The sequence below is a fragment of the Montipora foliosa genome, chromosome 5 (genome assembly GCF_036669935.1).
Source record: "Montipora foliosa isolate CH-2021 chromosome 5, ASM3666993v2, whole genome shotgun sequence".
NCBI lineage: Eukaryota > Metazoa > Cnidaria > Anthozoa > Scleractinia > Acroporidae > Montipora > Montipora foliosa.
Window position 1 is genome coordinate 35322852 of NC_090873.1, and position 11740 is coordinate 35334591.

The 11740-nt window shown below is 39.5% G+C and overlaps 1 protein-coding gene and 1 pseudogene across 1 annotated transcript; both read right to left on the reverse strand.

The window, feature by feature from the left end:
• Positions 1-1258: 1258 nt before the first annotated feature.
• On the reverse strand, positions 1259-2243 carry LOC138003253 (uncharacterized; annotated as a pseudogene).
• Positions 2244-4580: 2337 nt separating this feature from the next.
• On the reverse strand, positions 4581-6392 carry LOC138003154 (adenosine receptor A2b-like). Its single transcript, XM_068849115.1, has one exon. It carries the CDS (start codon positions 6386-6388, stop codon positions 5480-5482), a length of 909 nt encoding a protein of 302 aa, XP_068705216.1. The 5' UTR covers positions 6389-6392; the 3' UTR covers positions 4581-5479.
• Between the last annotated feature and the right edge of the window lie 5348 nt (positions 6393-11740).

Consider the following 11740-nt stretch of genomic DNA (forward strand, 5'->3'; position numbering starts at 1 on the left):
TCGGGCATGGAAACTAGCCCGTAGTTGGTTTGACACATGTGTGTTCCTTTGCTTTAAATGTCCATCAAAATCTGCGAAACACCTAATCAAAAGTGTCATTGCTTTACAAATATCATTTTTATTTTTGTGTCGTTTATCCCGTCGTTTACATCATTGGGCACGTGATCAGGGCCTTTAAAATGGCACTGTTACATGACAGACAACTGTAAGTCTGTACTACGAGTCACTCCAATCCATTTAAATTCAACCTGCTCTTCTTAATGTTTCTGACGCTCTTCCTGGTGTTTTTTAACGTGGGCATAATTAGCTAACAATAACGTTAAAGTAAATTAGTCACGTGACTCAACTTCTATATTTACCATTTAGCATAGAAAGCATTTATGAGACTTGAGGGAAACTATTTTAATATTCCTCGTCACTGTCCTCTGCATCGTCATCACGGCACTCTCGATCTCTTGAACAGAACCTTGATTCTCACATTTGAGAAGCCTGCACATATCAATGCATCTTAGGCCATTTGTGAAACAGACGCATTTAGGGGCGACGCACGTTTTAGTGCAGTTACATGCTAACAGCTCAAGTATGGCCTCTGGTGCTGCTTTTATGTTCATCCTGTCAACAACTAACTTGGCAACGCCATCTTCACGCTCGATCTTCCATCCCCGTGGATCTTGCTCTAAACACCGTTTCCATATGTCAACCTGATAATTTGCTTACTTTGCATGCTTCACAAGACAATCTCTGCAAGGAGGAAGCTGGTGGCTTTCTATCTCCCCTCTTCTTGAACAAAACAGCTGGTACCTCAGCTCATTAACTTTTGTGGTGACCGTGTTACTTGACTAAAGAAGACACGTAAGTTCCTCTAATTTTTCTTTCAATTCAGGAGGTAGGTCCCACTCTTTTACCAGCTCTGTTAACGCTTCTCGGCTCCTTGTGCTCTTCTTTAATATCTTCAATGCTTATGCCTTTCCCTTTCCTGCAAATGCGTTCACAGTATCACACCCAGTGAATGCATGCATCCCGAGAACACCTCTGCGCACCTCTGGACCAAGTGAAGCAGCAACGTTTGTAATGTCAATAACCTTTGTCCGCGTTCCACATTTCATGAACAGAAGAGCTCCTATCTCATTGCTAAATGCCAAGGACATGATAAATACATCAGTGTCCTCCGAAAAGACAAGAACAGAGTTGAGGCCCTCATAAGCTGCATGGAAAGCGTGGAGCAGTAGGCGTCCATCTGCCTCTTCATGTACAGACGTCAGTGTTGAAACCTCCTCACTACCTTCCGCGGTGATTCTGTAGCATGTATCACCAGCAATGGTATACAACAGTTTTTCCTCCAACTTCTGTCTGCATGATTCCTTCCTCCACTCATTGACGATGAAGGTGATAAGACTCGTCTTATTGCCCACTCCTGTCAGAAAATTCCTCCACTGCCTAACTATCTGTGTGCTAGTGATGTTAACAAGGTGGTGTCCTGACTCTTCACCTCGCAGTTGCCTCTCACTGTTCTTGATGGATAGTTCCTTGTAGGTGTCAAATACGACGTCTATTCTGTTACATCGCACCCCTTCTTCCATTGCCATGGACAGGACAGTCATAGCGACATCACCAAAGGTCAGTTGATCTCCCTTTAGCCTTTGCACGAGAGACATGCTATCAATAACTGCAGCAGAATTTACAGGGACTTCCTCAGAGACCTGTACATTTTTCTGTACGAGTGATGCCAGGGAGGCTTTGTTGGTCTTTCTCAGAAGGCCATCTGGAGTTGAAAAGGCCCACGGAAGTAGTCCAAGAGGGTGTGAAAGGATGATATCCATCTGCAAGCTTCGTTCTTGTGTAATAACTATGATTCTTCCAAACAAGGACCTGTCTGCTTTCAAAATAATTGATCGGTTGTTTGTTTGCAGCTGTTTCGTCTTGTTCATGTCGCTAAATGTTTTGAGTTTGTTGGTCTTCAGAGGGTCATGGAATTTTCTGATTTGAAGAGTATTCTCCATCCTCTCTTCTTTAAACTTTGCGTAACATCTTTCACCAACCGCATGTGCTATCTTCAGGTCTTTAGCAATCTCTCTGGGGTCTTTCTTTGCAGTTGAAATGCTGATCAGGTCTTGGTTCTCGGAAAATGGATCAACCCAGCCTTGGATGAGGTCAACTGTGGATAAATCCGCCGGCTCATCTTTCTTTGTTCTTGATAATTGAAGCTCTGTATGCTGCGTTGCCGAGTTGGATCTCCGTACCATGTTTCATAGCTGCCCACGAAATGCACTTCGGTATTCTACGGTGAGGTAGTAACGCTGAACAGTTGCATGTTTTAAGCTAAAGCGTGTGGTTCCACCAGGATTCTGGGTATCTTTGTTCACTGTGACTTCAGTTGCTTGGTCAAATGGAATCGCCCAAAGGGATTGTTGCTGGCTAACTGAACGGAAAAACTGCCTTCCTTGAACGCCTTCTGAACTTCAGGATTTTTGTCACCGAGATTAGTCATCTGAGCAAAGTAAGGAGTCAGGTATCGTTAAAAGTTCATCTTATCATAGTCGAAACACCAAGGGATCATCATTCGTATGGAATGGAGATGTAAATTCCAGTCACCTTAAAGAGATGTCCGCAAAAGGCCAAGAACTATCCCCTCCACCATATCCACGTGTGACTTTCAGAATGCTGAAAGTTCACCGTTATTTTGACGAAGATGGTTCAGGAACTCTCTCCACATATTGATCACTTGAGCCAGGACTGGGCATTAAAGCAGCTGGTCTAAGCTCTCTTCCTTAAAATTTTTAGCTAGTGCATGATGATTGGGATCGCTGCTCTCAAGCCTTTTCGTGAACTCTGCCCATGCTAACCTCATCAGTTCTTCATACAGATACTTGTGTGCCCGCACGCCAAGGTTGTAATGCTTTCCATCAATGATACCACTTATGGAGCCCTCAGCAACTATTGAAGGGAATTACATCCTACCCATATATGGAAGTTTCTGTTTCCAAAATGCAAATAGAGGTTGGGCACAAAAGTTGTGGTATCACGTGTCAGCTTTATGAAGCAAGAAAAGTTGACAGGAAATCAAAACTAAATGATTTTGTGGAAGCTGTACAAAACAAAGATCCAACTCTAGAGTTGGTACAAACTTAAGAACTGAATACTAATGAAATATGGTGAGCAACAACTAGCTCCATATGCATGATCTAGTACTGAACTGCATCACACATGTTAATTGAACTCTGCATCTAAATCTGAACTATGATTCTGAACTCTGAACTGTGATTCTGAACCCTGAACTCTGATTGATTTATACAGCCCAAACGTTTACTTAACTCAATTAATTATGTGAGTTCATTGTGCCAATGTTGTGAACTACTTAACGACTACATCCTGTTCTGGTGAGTAATTTTAAGGAAGGGGTATCCAATGTACAAAAATATTATGTAATAGTGTTGTACTATATAACTTATACATGTGAGTAAAAACAGCTGCCTTTATTGGTGATAATCATGAAGTTATTCTTCAGCAGTTTAAATTTCATGGAAGCTTACATGGAATTCCCAACATGGAATTAGTGCGATAGTCAGGCTTTCTGTATCTACATTTATATATGTGTATGAGCTAGTTGATTTTTCCCACAAACTATTTGTGAGATTATTCAAAATCTAGACAAGCTGACTTAAATTTCCTCAAATGCCATTCCATTTAATCATCTGTGTGCTGTTTGCTAAAATAAATCCTCAGTGCAGATTTCCGCAAGACTAGGCTTTGCCTTACAGAAGGATATCATTTTTTTAAGCTTTTACTGATACGCCCCCGTGAATCGGTAGATGGATTCGCCATGTTATCATGTGAGGCCATGTGAAAAGCAAATGCATGAGTAGGGGAATCTAATGGCGAAGTCCAGTTTGATCGACTCTCTCACAACACAATAGGCAACTTTCACGATGGTGTCATTTGACTACAACTTCCATAATTAAGGTTGTTTTTCTTTTCTTGTTTTAAGTTTGTATTTAAAAATAAATATTTAAGTATTAAGTATATTTAATTTATATAAGTATTTAAATAACAATAGCCCTAATTAGCATGAAGCAAGAAAAACCTGAAGGATTCTGGTACTTGTACTCAAATGGCGTCATCATGCAAATGTCCTATTGCACTAAGTCCTTGTCTGAACGCACGAACGAACGAACCAAGAAACAACCATTTATAAATTGTATATAAGTGCAACTGCGTGAACGTTTGTACGGCGTTTGCATATATGTTTTTCTATTTCTTAAGTTTTGAGCAAATGGAGTGTTTGTTTACTTTCTGCAAAAAGGTTCAAGGCATAGGAAATTACTGCGGAAATGTGTCAAACCCAGTGTCGTGTTTGTAGTAGTGAAGGCGAAAGACTCTCAATCGAGAGGGCAGAAGGTCTAATCGTGATAAGTGCAATTGACATTACTTTCTATTTTTCATGAGAACATTTCATTGCGATGGAGATAGAAGTGTGAAAAGGTAGGCTATTTACTTGCTTGGTAAATAGCAGTAAAAGAAAAAGCAGGGACAAGGAAATTAGAATTGATGGTCAAAGGGGACAAGGGGATTGAGAGAAGGGAGGGTAGGTATTGGAGGAAGTAGTCAGTGAGGGGAGATCTTAAACCTCTTTTTATTTTCTTTTGTTTGTTTGTCTTTTTACCTAACCTTTCCCGCAAAAAAAAAGAGCAGCACATCTTGTGATAAAGAAAACCATTTTCCAAACAGTTTGGTTGATACACTGATTTTTCAAAGTATAGACTTCATTTTTCACTACTTCACCTACAGGTAAAATGCGGATCACAAGTTTAATCTAGGTAAAGACGGGCTGAACCTAATAACGCAGTTTACGGGCAAAATCTGCAGGCAGTTTCTAAGTGGGTTCCAAATCAGTTTGGTAGCTGTATACAAGTACAATAGAATTCAAAAACTACTATATCTTACCGCAGTCAACAGTTTTCTCTTTACCAAACGAGCTATTGATGAGCTAAGGGTGACATGGGAATTCATAGCCGTTTTCAAGTTACACTAGAATAGTTAATCCATTGAATCGTATTGGGAAAAAAAAAACGTATTCTTGACTTGTACAAAACTGATGGTTTGACTGGAGTCGTCCTGATATTGCTTTTAGCAAGGCCGACTCAGTTCCTTAGGGTACTCGTTTCACTGAACATTATTAATTTGTTAGGTAGCTTTCGTTTCGTTCCTAATCACTTCTTCGATTGGTTTCCATACTTGTTTGATCCCTACACCAACGCAGCAACTATCGAGAGACTGTCCATTATTAGTAACCGTCACGTTTCTTGCATGCGGAGGGCCCCTTGTTCCTTTATTTTTCTCAGTTTCCGTGTGCTTCCTCATTCGTTTCAGATCAGTCAGTCGTCAGCCTCGATAAACAAGTTAATCCTTTTCCTTTAAGACAAGCTGAACAAATGCACGTTTGCAAAAAAAAAAAAAAAAAAAAGACGTCCTCCATTATAACTTATCCTCCGGGAACACGGAAAATTTTCTTCAAGATACTTTTCATAATTACACGAACCTCTGGATAGCGCCAACAGTAAATTAAAGGATTTAAGGAAGAATTAAGAAGAACGAAAAAGAATGTGACCTGATCGGCTGCTAAGACAGAGTCAGACGAGTTACCTGCTCTCCGTAAAATCAAACAGCAAAAACTCGGAAGATAACACGCCACAAATACAGCATAAATATATACAACATTCAAGGAAGACTTCCGTTCCCGGAGGAGCACCACTGCTTGCAAATTTTGCTGCTGAAATTGATTATAAATTTGATTCTGGTGATATCTCGCCACTTTGTAAACACGAAAATATGCAACTGTCGTCAACAGAAATCCGATTGATAGAAGAACAAGTGGAACATTCAGGTTCAATGGGGTAAAGAATAGATAAAAAAAGGTACAGCTTGACAGCCATATTGCAACCAAGGCTGCAGTAACACGTTTGGAAGTCACAAGCTCTTGATATCTCAGATGAAAAGAAACGGCGAGAAGTCTGTCAACAGCAATGGCGGTAACATTAAAGAGCGATGCGCAGGCTAGAAGATATAGAATAACAAAGCAAGAGGGTAAAGTCACTGGACACAGTAATTCAAGGTTGGAGTTGTTCAATGCCATGTTGAAGACCACTGCGAGCATTATGTGAGCGAACAATCCCACGGCAAGATCAGAGAGAGCAAGACTCAGAAACAATTTCCTCATATTAGCCGGCAGAAATGAAGTTTTCCTCAACGCTTGAATAGCCAGAGTATTTCCGAATGTTGCCATGGGAGAAAAAACGAGGTTTAACACAAATAGCGCAGACAATGTTGTTCTGTTAGATTCAGCAATTTCTCGAAGTTGATCCAATTTGTGTTTGCAAAACTGGTCGGCCATGGTAACTTCACTATTCAGAGTACTCGGTTTCGTTGAGCCAAATTAGCATTTGCCTTAAAAATATTCGTACCTCTTGCACGTCCAGGTATTTTAAGAGATTGACAATGTAATGTAATCAACTTCCGTAGACAGCATTGGATCGGTTTGGTTGTGAATAACAACCAATTAGACAATTTTGTCTGAGGATATGTTGAGAGAGACAAAAAAAAAATAACATTGATGCCAGGTGTATATATTTTTTCAAGAATCAGGAACACAAATACAGAAAGTTTCAGCGCGCCTGTGCAAAGAAAAGGCGACTGGGTGGAAAGGGTGCAAATGCTGCACTGACAATTAATGTAGTTCTCAGTGTAATTTATGGTGACGCCCAAACGAACAGTTCTATAAGCAAATTATATGTTAACGTGGCGAATCACCACAATAGAACATGGTGCATGGTACAAACATGTTGTTTGAATCGTTTTGGTTTTATAAAGTTCCTGTAGAAAAGCTGAATTTAAAACTTTTTTTAAAGGAAACCCAAAACGTTCCAAGATGTCATGGTAACTCTTTAAAAACTGAAGATGCGTATCGTACATTAGTATCACCTGTCTTTGATGGTGATTAACTCTACTGCTACTAAGGGACCTTGTAGTGTCATTTGCGGCCCTTGCGCTACGCGCTCGGGCCGCAATGCAAATGACACTACGCGGGCGCAAATAAACAATATTTCCGAAGAAAGTCATGTCATTATCATTATTATCAATACATGAGGAGCTTAAGCCGACTCAGGAATTCTCGGCTGGACGTCTCCTGACGGTGTAGATATCCATCAACAAAGGCTAAAAACATAACACAAAAGGTGTTTCGTATTCAGAAAGGTTTTAAAGCATTCATGATCGATCAGATTGTACTGTGAACTTACGTTAAGCAGAAAAAAGTAGTTAATTTCTTATTGAATGATTATATTTAAGGGCGAGATGAATTTTGTGGGGAACACAAATCTATTTCAGTTCGTTTGCGCGTATCGACAGTGGCGGTTAGTGCTGGGATACGGAACCATTTTTCGTTCCATAGGATTTATGGATTAACTCTCTCACCCGGGGAAAAATGGTACAGGTCGCCGTCGTCTATCGACGACCAGCACTACTTCGACGCTCCTCGCCGCTGGTGAGCAAGAAGACCTCTGGCATCCAGGGTAAAATGTTAGCCAATTTGTCGAAGGAAAGTTTTTTCAGCTCTTTCGAAGAGAGATTTGTCGCCTTCAAGTCGGTGATTTTTTGCGGGAAAATGGTGATCACGTTCCGAAATTCGGCGGGTCTAATCTGCAGATCGTAGGTCGCAGGTCACAGGTTGCAGTCATTGTTTCACCAATACAGAAAGTATCCTAAACATTCTTAAAAGCTAACCTTAGGCCTAAAAACGTTTGTTTAGGCCTAATTAGGCCTAAGGTTAGCTTTTAAGAATGTTTAGGATACTTTCTGTATTGGTGAAACAATGACCAGCTACCTGTGACCTGCGACCTGCAGATTAGACTCGCCGTCCGAAATTCTGGTAAAAACGTGGACGAAGCTTACGGAATAACTTTGGTTGGCCTCTGTGGGGGGATTGATTGAGCAGTCTTCGTCTGAATGTCATGGATTTCTGTATTCATGTTTTCAAACGAGTTATGGAGGCAGTAAACAATGTTGACGTCGGGGAATTCGGTGCTGGAAGCCTTCCCGGTATACAGGCTCACGCTCAAACGTTGAGGTAAAATAATTGCTGTTAGGTTCAATTTCATGATATCAGGATATCATGATAGCAGCTAGGAAATTGATAAGTCTGTGATTAATATTGAATGTGCCTCCCTGTGACATGCTGGGAAATCAATTAGCCCGGAATGAAATTTTACACAGCTACATTCTTGGGCATTCTAAATTTCCCAGTTCCTCAGTTATTGAGTTCCATAAGTATAAAACTTAAAAATAGTTTGCTTTAAAATCAGAAAAGAACCAATTCACCGTTGCTGTTGAGAAAAGTGTATGCCAGGCAAAACAAGTTGCATCTCGGTAGCCTGAAAGTTAACTGACAAAATAATTTGCCTGTGTTTAAATTAACAAATACACCAATACATCACTAACGCGTTTCATGTTTAACCGGAGAATTAGGGAAGCAGATGTTCGAAGTTGTAATAGCTGTTGAGTTTTATTCCTCGGTTATCGAGTTCCATAAGTATAAAACTTAAAAATGGATTGCTTTAAAATCAGAAAAGAACCAATTCACCGTTGATGTTGAGAAAAGTGTATGCCAGGCAAAACAAGTTATATCTCGGCAGCCTGAAAGTTAAGAAATAATTTGCCTGTGTTTAAATTAACAAATACACCAATACATCACTAACGCGTTTCATGTTTAACAGGAGAATTAGCGAAGCAGATGTTCGAAGGTGTAATAGCTGTTTAGTTTTATTCCTCAGTTATCGAGTTCCATAAGTATAACAAAACTTAAAAATGGTTTGCTTTAAAATCAGAAAAGAACCAATTCAAGCTAATTCACCGTTGCTGTTGAGAAAGGTGTATGCCAGGCAAAACAAGTTGCATCTCGGTAGCCTGAAAGTTAAGATATAATTTGCCTGTGTTTAAATTAATTTGAAATAAAGAGAATACAGAAATAATTTTCCATTTTTTTTAATTGCATGATGCTGGCCGTTGTAAACCGTGTTTTAGAAAATATTTCAAATTGATTTACTGTGCCTCTGGACTATTTTGACACATCACTCAAAATTAATTTAAAGTAATTTGAGTTATTTGTCGTCATTAAAACTTTATGACGAAGTCGGCCCAACAAATGTGTCGAGGTTAACACCTCTCTCTCTTTGTCTCTCGCTCTGCCTTTTTAGTGTGAGTCTTGTTACAACTCCCATTGGGATTTTGGTAATTTTTTTTTTACCTAAACAGTGGGGACCCACATTCCTGACCCAAGTTAAGCTCCTCATGAACAAGGCCAAATGATATCAAGAATGCGAGTTTTAATAATACAAGCTAAGTGAATAACGAATTCAAAGTCACTTCAAATCATCATCTAAATGTTGATTGAACAAGCTATTAAAGAATCAACTCAGTCCAGTGAACGTATTTAAATTTACCGAAAAAATGCGTAAAATCGTCTATAAATAAAACGCATATCACAAAGTTGAAGCAAGAACCAATCAGCTGTAGGGCTGATAATGCATTAGCACCCCGCTGTCAGTCGTTTGCGGCCCGCTGAGCGTGTGCTTTGAAGAGGCCGATTTTCTATTTGGCCGCGTATATTGATAATAATGCGAATTAACATATACAAATGAGGTGAGATCGTACCATATGGTAAATTCCACCTTGTCGCCATCTTTTGCCGCCTTTTGGAAAATATGGAACTGGTTGCACATGGCAGAGCCAGTTGCATGGGAAGTAATTTCCACACATTTTGTTGAGTTAATGATGTGTAGCACGCATTTTTATGCTTTTATAATTGTTGAGGACCGTTATGAAGGAGGCATGTGACATTTTGAGGGATATGAATAGTTCTTTGACTTGGGCCATTTTAGTTTCAATAGGGATAATACACAAACAGCGGTTACAAACCTTTGCTTGAAATACATAACTTTTACAAACTTAACGTTTCGCATGTTACAACATACATCATCAGAAGTGATTATTATTCAGTTACAGATAAATTTAAATTCAAAAATACAACTGTACGCACTGGGAACTATATAACGAAATTGTCATTTAAGGCTGGCTTTAGATCACGGATCAACAGAGACTCTTTAATTTTTTGCAATGCATGTCTGATCGACCAGTTACTAATATTTCAAAATGATCCCACTTAATTCTATGGTTGGTTAAGAAAACATGATCAGCAATTGCCGATTCGTGACAATTTGTAGTTGGCGCTTTAAAATGTTCTGTTTTTCTGTCACGTAATCGGCGTTTCGTCTTCCCTATGTAGAAATCATTGCAATCCCAGCATTTTGCTCTGTACACTACTTTTGACCCGAAGGAAGGAGCTAGTTTATCTTTGTAAAGGAAAAAAGACTTGATTCATCGGGTGTTCTGCAAAACCATTGTGACGTTGAAAATACAATATTAGAATTTGTTTATACAAGACCTCAGCTGTTTTGTGAGGTGTTTGCTGTGATGACCTAAGAAAGGTAGAACGATAAGAACTTCTTTTTTCTTAACTGTTTGTACAGGATCTTTTGGCTTATTTTGATGTTTCTCAATGACATCATTCATATGATATTTAACAGTTCCCATAGGGTAGCACATTAAGTAACAAAATCCTCTTGAGGTCATCTAGGGCAGACTGTAACAATCGGGGTGACGAACAAATTCTAATGCAGCGATAAGCCAAAGTGCGCACTAGGTTGATTTTGTATTTACGCTGAGTAAAAGAGTCCCACTTGGTGTAAAGACCGGTGAATGTCTTCTTTCGATAGATTGATGTTGAGAAGGAGCTGTCACGATTGCGTTTCATCAGGACATCAAGGAATGGAATTTCATTGTTTTGTTTGGCGTTTTGAAATGGCGTTGTGATTGTAAATAAACATGATTAGTTGACCAAGATGAAAAAGTTGATCTCCGATGACAAAAAATTCAAAAAACTGACAGAAAACCCGACAAAGTCCAGAGAACACAGTTTAATTTGTTACCTTCGACAACTAAAAAGAGATCACATGATTGACGACTACACCTTTCAAAAGGTCCTACCCAATGGTTCCACACATGGAGTTCTTTATGGTCTACCAAAGGTTCACAAAACTGGGTGTCCCTTTCGTCCAATTGTTTCTTCCACGAACACCTACAACTACAATCTTGCCTCTTACCTTGTAAGCGTCCTCCAACCTATCTGCACAAACTGTTTTTCAATTAAAGATTCCTTCAGTTTTGCAGAATGGGTCAAACAGTACACTCACAACGGCGAATTCATGTGTTCCTTTGATGTCAGTTCACTATTTACTAATGTCCCACTGGATGAGACTGTTGAAATTTGCCTTGATAACTAGTGTATGCCCTCGCAAATCCACCTAGATTACCCCGGTTGGTCCTAAAGAATTTACTCTTGTTTGCAACAAAGAAGAGTCATTTTGTTTTTGATGGTCAATACTATGACCATACTGATGGCGTCGCAATGGGCTCTCTACTTGGTCCTGTTTTGGCGAACATTTTCATGTGTGATTTTGAAGAAAAATGGGTGATGAAGAACACCAATCAGCTTACTATTTGGTTCCGGTACGTGGACGATACCTTTACTCTTTTCAAGAACAAAAATGATGCTTCAAATGAGTTTTTTAAGTTACCGAAATGGGAGACACAACAACATTAAATTCACAATTGAGTTTGAACAAAACGATGA

Coding starts and splice junctions, on each gene's coding strand:
- LOC138003154 (XM_068849115.1), bottom strand. CDS start 6,388: ATGGCCGACCAGTTTTGCAAACACAAATTGGATCAACTTCGAGAAATT.